This window comes from Panicum virgatum, chromosome 2N, assembly GCF_016808335.1.
Source record: "Panicum virgatum strain AP13 chromosome 2N, P.virgatum_v5, whole genome shotgun sequence".
NCBI lineage: Eukaryota > Viridiplantae > Streptophyta > Magnoliopsida > Poales > Poaceae > Panicum > Panicum virgatum.
Window position 1 is genome coordinate 62,085,715 of NC_053146.1, and position 14,604 is coordinate 62,100,318.

Genomic DNA, 14,604 nt, shown 5'->3' on the forward strand with positions numbered 1-14,604 from the left:
GCGGCCATCATCGCCGGGGAAGATTCTTTTTTTTTTTTTGAAAAGAAAGGATCGCCGGGGAAGAATTGACAAAAGCAAGCTGCAAGCTACAATTGGACGGGAACATGTCTGCTTTCAGAGTTTCACTGCTGTCACCTCCTTCCTCGTTCCTCCGGCGGTGCATAGAAAACAGTAGGATCCATCACGGTCCCATGATTAGCTTCACTGTAGCAGCAGCAGCAGCAGCAGCACCATCATATAAAAGTCAACCGGAAAAAGACGCGATAAAAGGGGCGAGATCAAGGATGCAGAACGCACTGTAGCGAAAGCTGGAGGTGAACCGGTGAAAGAAAAGGAGATCACTTTAGAAGAGTGGGGAGCGTGAGCGCAGCCAGCCCGGACCACAAGCCTCACCGCACCTGGCGTGGTAACTGGTAACTTGCCTCATGGCGATCTCCGGCGAGGAGAGGCACGCGCCCGCCGGAGGCGACTCCGGCGGCGGGAAGCTCTGGAACCTCTGCCGTATGCCCTTCCGGCAGGCGGGCGGGGCGCCGGCGACGGCGACTCCGCAGTCGTCCTCGTCCGGGATCCACCACTCCGCTGGCCGGTACGGCCACGAGGCGCCCGTCGCTGGGGACGGAGGCGCGCAGGGGGCGTCGGCGGGATCGATCTCGTCCGTGGCCAAGTCGCTGCTGCCTGCCCGCCGCCGCCTCAGGCTCGATCCGGCCAATAAGCTCTACTTCCCATGTGAGGACGCGAGAAACTAAACCTCTTTTAACTCCTGCTTGTTCAATTATGGGATCTCCTCTCGAGTAGTCTGGAAAGTTGCCATTTTTGCCTGATCTGCTTAGGTCGCATGCCGAAAACCCTTTGATTCCGCTATGTTTTTTCTGCAATTCTTTATTATTTTTGCGCGATCTTAGCTATTCCGAAGTTACTGTGTAGGAAGGGGGATCTTGTAGGCCGATTTGGTGAATGAGTTGCCTGATTCTTGGAATGTGTTCGTTGGGGTTTGGTTTTGGTCGGCGACTCGGATAATACCCTGGCTCCATTTCCACCTGGTTTTCTTGATCTTGGTGTAGATTGTAGTGGTTATATCATCAATCTATGAGTTCGATCTAAATCATAGTGGACACTTGTGGTGCAGAAGTTCCAGCAGGGAGTACCATTGATGAATTTTTAGTACAAGATTCTGGAACTGAACTTTAAGTAGGATGGTGTCCATAGCATTAACTATGTTGCCACCTCTGATTTTTTAGCTGATTTGGCACTATATTAAATAAGAGGGTGTCTTATTGGGAATGCCCTGAGATTAGCTTGTGTATAGCTTTAATGTCGTATGTTGGTGTAATAAAATGTCTGTTCGCAGAAGTTGTTCGGTATCTAGCACCTGGGCGATAGAATTTCTACCCAGGTAGATGTGGGGAATGAGATTATGATCTACTTTATTTGCAATTTTTTTGGTTGATTGCTAATGCTATGATGCACAAGTTTGCTGCAGCTGAACATGTAAATGATGCATGCTTATTGTGCTGTGGTAGAACTCTACCTATTGTGCAGATTTTGTGCAGCTTTCTGATGATCTTAGAATACTCTTAGATCTGTTAGCATAACTTTGTGCTGTCGTTTTGCGACATACTGTTACATGAGTAAGGCAGCTATTGTAGGTTGCAATGTTCGGGAAAATTGTATTACCGGTAACAGATCAGCAAACAATCTAATATGGCATGAAGGCTAACGCCTAGTTTCCTGGGGTTCACAGAAACTCCAAATGAACTCCAGCAAATTATCAACTCTTTGAATGCCAAGTATCTCGTTACTGTATTGAAGCTGAAATGCTGTCTAGGACTAGAATCCTTGTCAGAATCAGATAGTTATTATTCAATGGACAAGAAAAATGCTTGATTGGCTGAATCAATTTTTTAAACTATTGATTGGCTAAATCATTCACAGGCTTGATTTACTTTCAGCTTAATACTGGCATAATCAGTTGTGTTCTTATGTTCTAATGAGTAACAGCACCAACAAATGAGGAGGTTTCCATTCGACCTCATATTTATTTAACATTTGCTATTTTGTGAAGAGGAGCTAATGACATTCCCATCTCTGCCTTGTATAGATGAACCAGGAAAGCAGGTCAAAAGTGCAATTAGGATAAAGAATACAAGCAAGTCTCATGTAGCATTTAAGGTTCGTATGTCATATCTCATTGCACAACTCTACTCCAACATAGTATGTGTTGAATTAGCAGTGTATACACTAGTTTTGTTGGTAATGGTTCTTTTTTCTGTCTGTTAACTGACATTGAAATCACTAGTTTCAAACAACTGCACCCAAGAGTTGCTTCATGCGCCCTCCTGGAGCTGTCCTCGCCCCTGGGGAGACTATTATAGCAACTGGTAATACTGCTATGACCTTGGATCTGTACTTGAATAACAACAAGGTTTCCAGTGTTCTGTTTTGGTGCTTATCTTTTCATTTTTCTAACTTTCCAGTTTTTAAGTTTGTGGAGCACCCAGAGAATAATGAGAATATTCTACAGAAGTGCAAGGTCAAATTCAAGATTTTGAGCTTGAAGGTGAAGGGACCAATGGAATATGCACCAGAACTGGTTCGTAGCATTTCCTGCATTCTTGTTTGATTTCTACCAAAATCATGGCTGATTAAAGATGTGGGAGAGTATGGTAACTGTAGAGATGAGTGCCTTACCGCATTTTTCATAAGTGATGCCCTAGGTGGGAGGTCACTTGGTGGATCTCCACGAAGGCCAAGTAAGAAAAAACTCCCAGAGATGATACTGTTCGTGTTGAAAAGGAAGTTTATGAGGTGGCAAGAGAGTTGACACATTGTTGGCATACACCTTGGGTAGGATGAGCTGGGCAGGGAGACTTATTTCGAGCTTATGGCTAAAGTAAGCCCACTAAGTTGGGTATTTAATTTATTGGGTGTCTGGTTTGGGGACCTCCTCACCTAGGGTGAATTTATCCTTTATGGGTATGATTTTCGTAGGGTGACACCATTCTTGTTGCATTAGACTGATTTTGGAAGGGTGACACCATTCTTGTTGCATTAGACTTAAAAAGCTTATGGATGTTACATGCTGTGAAGGACTAGCTCATTTTGTTCCTTAAACTGAACAAGCGAGATACATTCTGAGTTAGGATTAATTTACTGACCACTCTATTTCTGCAAACCAAACATCCAATAAATTAATTACGCAATTTAGTGATTAGGGACTGTTAGGGTGGATTATAAGGGTTGATAAGATTGGTTAGTGGTTGCCACATAATGAGAATTTATGGCTTCCGCCTGTAATTTGATTGTAGAGAGTATTTGGGCTAAACCCTTACACGCTCGCAAGGTCCATATCACCCCGTTACCGTTAGTTTGTGTAATATATTACATTACATGAAGCAAAATCACATGTGCTCATTCTCTAGAGCCTTTTTCATGTGATGCTACATGTACAGGAGGACTGAGAATTTTTGGGTGCTTAATTCCTCTTAGCTTTGCTGTCCAGTAAATTAAATTCTTTACTCTATGCTACCAAACAATGTCTCGGTATTGTATTAATTTTGTAATACAAGGCATATTTTGGGGGAATCAACTAAAGGGAACATTTGTTTTTCTTAAAATGTAAAATCGATTACTCCCTACGTTCCAAATTATAGTCCGTTTTGGCTTTTCTAGATACATAGTTTTTGCAATGTATATAGACATAGCGTATATCTAGACACATAGCAAAAGCTATGTATCTAAAAAAGCCAAAACGACCTATAGTTTGGAATGGAGGGAGTAGTTGATAGGTGATCCTAGTTAAACAATTTGTTAATATTTTGCATCTTAGAGCATCTCCAGCAGTTTGGCAAATCGAGTTGCCATCTTTAATTTTTGGCAAAAACGTTAAAAATACTCCTCCAACAGTTTGGCAAAAGATTTGGCAATTTTTGGCAATTTGGAAAAAACCAGCCTCCAGCGCGTAAATATACGCGCGCAGTGCGCGGTTGGCATCGTGGTTTCTAGTCAGGTGGGAGGGTGAAAAAAGAAATAAATAACAGAGAATGGTTCCTGATTTAAGTTTTCAAGAGATGGAAGGGCATAAATATAATTTTGTTTCTCTCTCAGGGTTCCTGATGTAAGTTAGATCTGGATTTGGCAAGTGAATTATGCCAAACTGTTGGAGATAAGCTCTTTTTTTACTTGGCATATCTTTTTAGAAGTTGGCAAAACACAAGATATGCCAAGTAAAATATGGCAAACTCTTGGAGATGCTCTTACACATCTGTCCCATTCTGCATTTGGTGTTTTGAGTTGAATGGAACATGAGACACTTTATGCTTCTTGTCCCTGATACACTACATGATATTATTGAGATTTGAGATGCATATGCTATAGGTTTCCAGAAACTCTGAACTTATGAAGGGGCTCATGGCCCTTGTGGCTAGTTCAGTTGTGTAATCTGTAGTATGTCTTGTATTCTTGACTGAGGTGTGTTCATGTCTATGTGAGGGTGATGTGTATGTCTGAGTTTTATTGCTTTCCGTTTGGAAGAGTTTGTGTTTTTGGACCAGTGCTCCCTCTTCAATACAAAGATTTGCAGCTCTCCTTCGTGTTCGAGAAAAAAGAACTCTGAACCTTCTTTTTGCTGCGTTTTTTTTGTTTATATCATGTGGATGCAACTTTCCCCCAATTATCAGTAACTTCTTTTATGGACTCAGTAGTTCTTTCCTGTCTGGAAAACTAACCTTTTTTTATTGATGTAGTTTGATGAGCAGAAGGATCAAGCTGTTGTTGAGAAGATCCTGAAGGTTGTTTTCTTGGATATAAACGGTCAAAGCCCTGTAAGCAAATGATAAGAACTATTTTGTAATTGTGATTCTTTTGATGGATACTGGAATTCAAATGATCTCACTCGTTCATTCTTTTTCAAAGCAACTCGAAAAGCTCAATAACCAACTAGCTGAGGCAGAAGCTGCACTTGAGGCACGGAAGAAACCTCCAGAAGAAAATGGCCCAAAAATTGTTGGTGAAGGGCTTGTCATTGATGAATGGGTACACCTCTCAGGCTCTCTCAGTGACATGAAATCTTCTGGCTTTGTCCGGTTCAGTGCTAAAATCCATCATTACATGTGTTTGTTGCAGAAAGAGCGGAGGGAAAGATACCTCGCGCAACAGCAGGTTGAAGTGGTCGATTCGGTGTAAATTGTACCTTCTGCTGCTCCGCAATCTATGCACATGGCTTCAACAAGAGCTGTGACATTCTGTAAACTCTTAGGTTTTGCTGTAGTGTAGTGTATGTTGTAGTCTAGGGTTGTGCTTGCAGGATCAGTCCCCAAAGGACAAGCTAACCTCCAGTGTCATCGGTACTTCTCATGTAATTGTGTTAACAAATGTGTTTGGTGCTAGTGCTGGATGCGTTTGTTTGTCAGAACAAAATAAAGCTTATAATTGTTGGCATCAGAACATGTTGGAGTGCCATGTAGGATATCTGCTTCCTGTTTATAATGGTTTGCGAGTGCTGTGCTGATTGGGGTGGGCTGAGTTTCGAAAACTTAAAAACCTGTCGCAACTCGCCTTTTTCTTGGTCTATTTGTTGTGTTGATCTGTAATCTTAATTTTAGTTTTGGGTGCCCTTCTCACGAATTGATTTGAGTATACATAACTGCTGTATCTACTTCTCAGCTGTCAAGTGTGAGATCTGTTGTTGATAACATCACTGGTATCAATTCTGCTGCTCCGCAATCTATGCACATGGCTTCAACAAGAGCTGTGACATTCTGTAAACTCTTAGGTTTTGCTGTAGTGTGTGTATGTTGTAGTCTAGGGTTGTGCTTGCAGGATCAGTCCCCAAAGGACAAGCTAAACCTCCAGTGTCATCGGTACTTCTCATGTAATTGTGTTAACAAATGTGTTTGGTGCTAGTGCTGGATGCGTTTGTTTGTCAAACAAATAAAGCTTATAATTGTTGGCATCAGAACATGTTGGAGTGCCATGTAGGATATCTGCTTCCTGTTTATAATGGTTTGCGAGTGCTGTGCTGATTGGGGTGGGCTGAGTTTCGAAAACTTAAAAACCTGTCGCAACTCGCCTTTTTCTTGGTCTATTTGTTGTGTTGATCTGTAATCTTAATTTTAGTTTTTGGGTGCCCTTCTCACGAATTGATTTGAGTACTACATAACTGCTGTATCTACTTCTCAAGCTGTCAAGTGTGAGATCTGTTGTTGATAACATCACTGGTATCAAATGCAGCTATTATTCAATTATTGGACTGAAATCGGCCATGAACTTCTTGATTCCTAAGCTAGATTTCCAAGATTTAAGTTGCACTGCACAACATATACAACCTACTGTTGCAAGTGTTACAATAGTAATGACATATAAATGCTGTATAGAGCTCGAAACTTAATGTCCCTGGAGCAGATGGCTTGAGATTAGAGGAAGAATCGTATCAGACATCGACCAGATCATTCGTTATTACAAGTTTTATCCAACGGTTGGACACCCACTGCTAGCCATCAGCACTCGATTCATACAACCAAGACAGAGAATTGTAAATCAAGCCTATGAGTGAACATAAATTCATATTCTCTTAATGAAAAAAGTGAGCATAAGCCATACTATTTCATCCCATTTGATAAATTCATCACCTATTTACATCCATGGACCATGGAGATATGTTCAGAGGTACAGAGTTAATAGCTTGATATCATGTGAATACATGTCACTGTGAATGGTAGTAATCAACCATTAGATCACCTATGAGTCCTGAACAAGGATCAGACGTCCTTATGGACACACTAGTGCTTCATTTAACAACCCTGCAGCTATTTTAACCGTTTGAATCACCACAAGTCACATAACACAATGGTTTGTCTCCTGATGCAATATAAAACACTTCACAAATTTATTCGAATGTGACATGCACTTGTGGGCAAAATGTAGGACATGACCGGAAAGCTACAAATGATGATGTTCCACGACGAGATTCGTGAGATCTTTTATATGCATATAATATCAGCGATGGATCTCATCAGATAGTCTATCTGTGCAATTATCTGCGACCTGTCACTTCAATCAGTGCTATTATTTATTAGTGAGCCAACTAATCTTCTTATTAAACACTGTTCGTTTAAAAAGTGATGTAGTTTGATATTGACCCATTACAGACAGTTACCGGAAACGATTTACTGTGGCCTCTGATGCTAATTTGTCCAGTAAAGAACCCCGAGGGAGACATTAAAGAAGTCAAACTGGATTGTTGCCCGTTAGAGTCGATCGATGTTTGTCCCATTCGCTTCATGATTCATAAGGATAACCATCAGGTCCTAGCAGAGTATTATAGTGTGTATCTTAATGCAGTGTCAGAACACAAAGATACAAGCGAGCACATGCAACAAGAAGGCTTGATTCCCGGCAGCTTCTTCCCTCTAGCATGCATGTTCGTAGCGGATAATGCTCCAGATCAGAGAACCTATCCATACCAGTCTTAACAAAGGATGAGTTTCAGAAACCAAGCGACCAGCTAACTCTGACATCAAAGTACTCCGCATTGCATCTGCCATTTCCGCAAGCAAGTGGTTGAATTTCAGAAACCAAGCGACCAGCTAGATCTCGGTTCAAATCCAAAGCCCACTGAAACTTGCTGCGTTGGAGTTGCAGCCGGGACTCGAAATTCAGCGATCAGTATGAACCAGCAGGTACGTGAAGCAACTGAATTGCTGGACGCGATGACTTAAAAGGTGATGCGAGCCAAGCAAGCGACAGGTTCAGGCAAGATGATCTGCATGCTGCAGAGAAGACAAGCGCCAGTAACGGCAGCGCCCATCCGAATCATGAGCCAGAAGCCATACCATGGACTCGAGGCCGGCCACGAGCTCCCGGTTTGGCGGAACCAATGGTCCGCCGCCCACCTGTTTCCCGAGCTGCCCGCGAAACCATTGGCCGCTGACGACTTGACATCGACGCACGCCACGTCAACACACGTGTGTGTATATATAGCTCGTTCTACCCAATCATGCACGAACACTGACGACGTTCTTGAGGAGGTTGTCCAAGTTTGAGCCACACAGAACGCAGGAGGACGGGGAGAATGAGGTTTGCGGTGGCGAACAAAGCGTACATGGCAGTGACGCTGGGCGCCGCCATCGAGCTCAAGGAGCAGGTGGCGAAGCCGTGCTCGTCCGCGGCGAGGCGGCGCGCCGCGCCGGTGCTCGCAGCGCGGTCGCCGTCGTCGGCCGGCAGCGCCGCCGAGGAGTCGCTGAGGATGGTCATGTACCTCAGCTGCTGGGGGCCAAGTTAGCTAGGCTCGTGCAGAGTGGCAGGTGCCGCAGCTGCATGTCCATGTTTCGATCGACAGCTATAGCGTGAGGTCGTTGCTAGCTACTACTTGCTAGTGGCAGGAAGCATCTGCTTTCGTTCTCGCCGAGCTCCGAAGCCAGGAATCATCGTGTTCTTGGTTGGATGCATGCTCGTCCAAGGCTCAAGCTAGCAAAGCTACAATCGAGCTGGCCTGTACATTTGTTAAAATATAAACTTATAAATCTGGAGCAATCCTATGTCTTGCGCCCTTTTGCTTTGTGCTTTTTTTCCCTCTTGCACATAGTAGTTGTAGGCTCTGGTTGCTCGAGCTTTAATTTGTGTAGTTTTTTCAGCGTGGAAAGTTATTTGATCAGCTGACATGGAGGTGAGAGAGAAAAGAAAAGACTATTTAATATTATTGGACCCACACGCTCCTCTCACATGTTTTTGTACTATGTGAAATAGATCAGCTATTTGCTCGTCACTAGTGACTACTCTATCTCCTACTTTTTTGTTGCCACATCAGATCTAGCTAGCCAAATAGCTAACCATTGCGGACGCCCTTAGAAGTTGAACTACTCGCGCAGCTTCTGAAAAGCCTCAAATTTCAAAAAAATTTAAAAAAGGTTGAGTTTATATGTTAAACAAAAAAGTTAGTTTTCTTAGCTTTCTGTAGCTTTTTAACTCTAGAAAATTATAATTATCATCTAAAACTATCATTATTTTTAGAAGCAAAAACCAGAAGCAACTTTTAGAGAAAAAAACTCTAAAAACTGCAGCTCAAATAAACACATCCTTGATGCATATGACTTGGTCAAAAGAAAAAATAACAAAAGGAGAATTAACCTTCTAACAGTCATGAATCTTAAAAAGATGGACTTGTTTAGCAACAAGAAAGGGAATTCATGAATGCATACCTATCGTATTATTTTAAGGAACAAGAATTATGCTGCGGGAATATTTTCAAAAGCTTTTTTCCCTTACGATTGAAGAAGATGGTATAAATTAAGGAAACTATTATTGTCTTGTGTAGGACATGAATTCTATCAAATTTTTGTACCAAACCTTGTAAACAAACTTGGTACGAAAATGCTAAGACCTAAGAGCCTTTCTCTTCCATATTCATATCACGTTCACTGGTGCGCATATGCTCAAAGGGATCAAGTGATCAACCCAACTTATTGGGTTGAGTTGTCTATCATAAGATTAGTTAGCAATAGCATCACGGTTAGTAAGATGATATTTCGTCTGCCAGTGTAGTCATCTAGGAGTACTTGGGATGGTTGGATTATTGATGGACCATTGTATCTAATTTTCAAATCAAATAAGGGTAGCTGATTAGATTAAAAGATTAGAACAATTAAGGGTTTTTAGTCTGCAGCACACCGCATAAATGTGATTTTGCATCCCGCACACTCTCAAAGTTGAAATTGTCTCTCACACACTACAAAATCAATGTTTGGTCTGCAGCACACTGAGCCGATTAAAAAAGTCATTTCTAATCTGGTTGAGTAGGAGATATCTATGAAATGGCATATATACCCTTCTTCCTTTCTTCCCCTGCCCGCTCTGTGTGTTTGCGCTATGCTCCAATGGCACCCTCGAGGTCCGGGGCGATGGCGAAGGCGTCGGCGTCCGCATCGTCAAGAGCGTCGCCCTGGGCGCGCAGGAGGCGACGCTCCTCGACGGCCCAGCTCCGGCGTCCGCCCCCGGCGGGCTGTCGTCCAAGCTCAGAGCCCTCCGGCGCATCACGTCGGGGAGCAACCGCGCCGCGGTGCCCCTCTCGGCGTTGCTCTGTAGGGACCGGCCCGCTAGGCTCGACCGGAGCGTCACCGGCGCCGCCAGCACGCTCAGGCAGCTCCAGTTCCTCAACCAGGCTGTCGTAACCGGAGCTTCGCACTCTGACTGCCTCCACAAATAAGCTGTCCAATATCCTCGAGCGCGTCGGCGAGTACACCGCCCGGCCACCTCTGTCCTTCGCTGCACAGCACGCCCCTCATCCGTGCTTTGCCCCCAACGAATCAATGTAATTAATTAGTAGCAGCAAAATTACAGGCCATCAATCTTGCTCCATCAATTTGATGCCTCTTCTCCAAATCAAGTCGTACCACGCCATTGCTGATGTCGAGCACAGCGGCGGGCCGCGCGAGGATGGAGGCGCGGGGGGAGACTGTCGAAGAGGGGAAGGAAGAAGATGACATGTGGGTCCAAGGGCAAAAATGGTTTTTTACATCTTTACTCAACTAAAAATGATTATTATAATCAGCGTGGTGTGTTGAAGATAAAATAGCAATTTCACAATGTGTTGGAGATAAAATCAACTTTCACGGTGTACTCCACACAAAATCACTCTTTTAGAGTGCGCTGCATACAAATTTCCCAACAATTAATTATGTGCCACATCGTTAATGTTTCATTAATCAGATTTGCTCCTCCACATTAACCATTAGCCAACGAACACTCACCTGATGCAAATGTCGCGCTGCATAAACCTACCTTGTTTTGGAATGGCCGGATGATTAGTGATTTCCGTTGAATTCATGGGCATTGCATGTAGGATAACCGGGTGAGAGTCCATGGTTGTCAAGAATCAGAGCAAGGTAGTAGAATGGACATGGTTACAAACAGAAATCCAAAGAACAGTGGGTCCGGCGAGAGAATCCTGCGTCAAACAGACACAACAATCGAGTAGGGTGTCATGTCACCATGACAGCAAAACACTTCGATTTAGGGTGTGTTTAGTTCCCACCAAATTTCCAAATTTTCCATCACATCCATCACATTTCCTATCATATCAATACATTAAATATAACAAATAACACATGCATGGAGTACTAAATGTAGTTAAATAAAAAAATTAATTGCATAGTTTTGATGTACGTTGCGAGACGAATTTTTTGAGCCTGGTTAGGTCATGGTAGGACAATATTTACCACAAACAAACAAAAAGTACTATAGTGTGCTACAGTGACTGATGTGTCTTTTTCTCACCCTTCTCACCTCGCCTAAACACAGCCTTAGGCTATAAACGTCAAGGAGAAGAGGGAAGGGAACCCACGTGAACGTGACGTGACGCGCTGGGAGAAGAGATCACTCAGCTCTCGTGTCGTGAGAAGCACGCGAGAAACTCGGCGAGATGCAGGCGCAAAAGCGGCCGTGTCCTCCTCATCCTGTGGCCCCGCAAGCAACCGAGCCAGGAAAAAGGGAAAAGGAGACGCAGGAGCGGATAATTACCAAAACCACCCGTCCCCGAAAACCACCACCAGCCGCGATTACCGAAGCCACCCCCCACCCGCTACAAATACCGCCTCCTCTCGCACCCTCCCACACCTCTCCCAGCTCCAGCTCCAGCAACCAGCAGTGGTGTAGCACAGGCAAGGTTGCAAGCGCGAGGCGAGCTGCCAAGGCGAAGGCATAGGAACAGGGCTAGAAGCGAGAGGACCCCCACCCCCGTGGTTACTGACCAGATGGCGGCGCTCATGAGCCGGGTGTGGGCGGCGGCCACGGTGGCCGCTGTGCGGGCGCAGCGGGAGAGGGCGCCCTCCGCCGGGGCGCGGGACCGGCTGGCGGGGCTCGCCCCCCAGGCGGCCGCGCTGACCTGGGCGCGGGCGGCCGCTGGCGCCGCCGGCGACGGCCGCAGGCAGGCCGGCGCCGACGAGTCGCTCCGCAAGGCCATGTACCTCAGCTGCTGGGGACCCTGCTGAGTGAGGATAAGCCTTGTGGCTTGTGGGGCCCTAGGCCCATGTGGGTTGGATGCTCCAGGGCCGTTGGCTGCCAGTCAGCCATGAACCAACCGTTGAGATGTTTTTCGGGGTTCGGTGATTGGGATTTAACATCTCTTCTGGGGAATTCATGGGATCAGAGCTGGGATGACTGTAATGTGACTTGTACTTATCCTTACTGTAAATATCTATCTCATGGGACTAATTGGAGGGGGGGGATCCAATAATCAAAACCGTTCGGCTCCCTTTTTATTTGCAACTTCTACTCGGATGATTTCGATCGATCTGAGAGATTCAGAGCACACGCCGTCAGAGTCAGAGGGCTGCGCGACGAGAGATCTCTGCCGCAGATGGTTGTTCTTTCACTGTTTCGGGTGAAATTTATCATCTACCCATGTCAAAAACGATGGACGAGAGAGACCAGAGCTCGTGCCACACACCACCCCCACACGAGCTCGTGCCACACACCACCCTCTAGCCAGAAATTCGTCCACCGATCAGTCCCTAGAAGAAGGTTCGCGGATACCCACCGCGAAGTGCCCAAGCCCCACCTGCAGGTTTCTGGGTTCAGACTTGAGACGGGAAGTCATCCGCGCGGGCACCAATCGTTCGCGCAGACTGGCCCGGCCGTGGATCTCTTTCCCCAGTCGCCACCCTCTCGTCTCCCTCCCCGCGAGCAGCAGGGTACTCCGCGATCGTTGCTGCGCCGTTCGTTACCTGCTCGAGTGCTCGATCCCTTTTTCTTCGCGAACCGCGGCCCCGGAGCTCGACACGACCGCACCGGGGACGGGGAGAGACGCGACAAGCGACGGACAGCCGTAGCGGAGAATATTGATTGGCTGCAACCGGACAAGGCCGTGGTGGCTGGAGCTCGACGGGGGTGGGCTGCTGGCCTGCCTTTCGCGTGGCGTCACGTGACGCTGGGCCACCGCGGTCGTGTCCCGGCGGGACGGGTGGCGGCGTGGCGCCACCGAGGCGTGGGCGAGATGGGGCAGCCCGCAGACGTCGCGGCGCGACGGGACCCCAGCGCAGAGCGCTTGCCGGCACGCGTGCGCGCGGCTGGTGCATGCACCACAAGCCACCAAGCGTGCGCGGTGCGCCGCCGTCCTGTCACCCCAGCTCCCGCATCCTGCGAGATCCGTCCGGGGAGCCGGAGTGGGAGCAAAGAGCAAGTGAGCAACTCACTCGGTGGCTCGGCATCGTCATGCCGTCGTTGGCGGTGCGGCCACGGCTGTCGTTAGAGCATTTTTAAGAGAATACTAATAATGTTAGCTAAATTTAGAGGAAAAGAGACTAGCTAAAAAATAAAAAGTTTCATAAATTAGAGGGTAAACCAACGGACTCTTCAAAACAGGACACTCTAAACCAACAAAGGCTACTGAGCCCCACGTGTCATTCTCATTCTCTTCTTCCTCTCCCCCATCTCCTCCTGCCCTGCCTGCCATCCCCTCCGGCGACCGAGCGCCGTGGAGACCCGCCCTCTCTGCGTGCCGCCGTGCTCCACTCCGCGCGCGCCGCCGTGCTCCAAACCCACCTGCGCGAGATTGGCCGGGCGCGAGCAGATCCGCCGCGTGCGAGCTCCTTCGGGCGCGAGGAGCTCCACCGCCCGAGAGCTCCGTCGGCTGCGCGCAAGCTCTCGCCGGGTGCGAGCTCCCCTGCGGGCGAGGAGCTCCGCCGCGCGCGAGCTCCGCCTCCGCGGGTGCGAGCTCCGCCACCGCGGCCGGTGGGCAAGCGGGCGGAGGGCGGCGGCCGGAGGAGGCGAGTTCGGATGGGCATGGCGGCGAGTGGGCGGAGGGCTATGGCGGCGAGCGGGCGGCGGCCGGAGGAGGCGAGGTCGGATGGCCATGGCGGCGAGCGCCCGGAGGGTGTGCACGAGGGGGGGGCGGAGGAGCTTCGGGAGCCGTGCGCGGGGAATCTGGAGGGGATGGCGACCCGCTGCGCTCGGGAAACAAAGCGAGCGGAAGGGGTGGGTTAGCGACTTGGATAGCGAGAAGTGAGTTTTGGAGACTGTTGGATCTCCCTTTTAGTCCAACTATGCTATCTTTAGCTAGTCATCTCATTTTAGAGAGATTATTGGAGATGCTCTTAGCCGCGTCGGTAGCATGGTTCCCCAAACCGTCGGTAACCGGTCCGGTTTGATCCGGTATAAACCGGTCCAAATTCAAAATTTAAATTTGAATTAAAAAAATGAAAAATTCTCAAAAAATTCCTAAAAATACTTCAAGATGCGACAAATTTAATGGTGTCAAATTTTCTCAAAAATTCGTTCATTTAGTATAGTTTGCGGGGATTTAAAGTTAAACAAAAAAACGTGCATACAAAAGTATACAAATACAATGTAAAAGTAGTACAAAAGAGGGTTGGAGGGTTCATTTAGACTAAAATATGTTATACAAATATTTATTTAGTATACTTTGCGGGCATTTGAATTTAAATAAAAAAAATGAATTTGACTGGTTACCAGTCAAACCGGCCGGTTACCAGTCAAACCGGCCGGTAAACCAGTCTAACCGGCCGGTATACCGGTACGAACCGGTTGAACGGGGAAGTTTGAATTTAAATTTGAATTTGTCCGGTTCCGACCGGTAACCGGCCAAACCGGTTC

General features: G+C 46.8%; 2 protein-coding genes across 2 annotated transcripts; both read left to right on the plus strand.

Annotated features, from left to right (window-relative positions):
- Window positions 1–250: 250 nt before the first annotated feature.
- Window positions 251–5,484, plus strand: LOC120661669 (vesicle-associated protein 4-2-like). The gene is made up of 7 exons (XM_039940579.1): window positions 251–726; window positions 2,099–2,169; window positions 2,297–2,378; window positions 2,475–2,590; window positions 4,743–4,820; window positions 4,912–5,031; window positions 5,122–5,484. The coding sequence occupies exons 1-7, from the start codon at window positions 426–428 to the stop codon at window positions 5,179–5,181; spliced, it is 828 nt and encodes a 275-aa protein (XP_039796513.1). The 5' UTR covers window positions 251–425; the 3' UTR covers window positions 5,182–5,484.
- Window positions 5,485–11,547: 6,063 nt separating this feature from the next.
- On the plus strand, window positions 11,548–12,251 carry LOC120661670. The gene has a single exon (XM_039940580.1). It carries the CDS (start codon window positions 11,745–11,747, stop codon window positions 11,979–11,981), a length of 237 nt encoding a protein of 78 aa, XP_039796514.1. The 5' UTR covers window positions 11,548–11,744; the 3' UTR covers window positions 11,982–12,251.
- The last annotated feature ends 2,353 nt before the right edge of the window (window positions 12,252–14,604 follow it).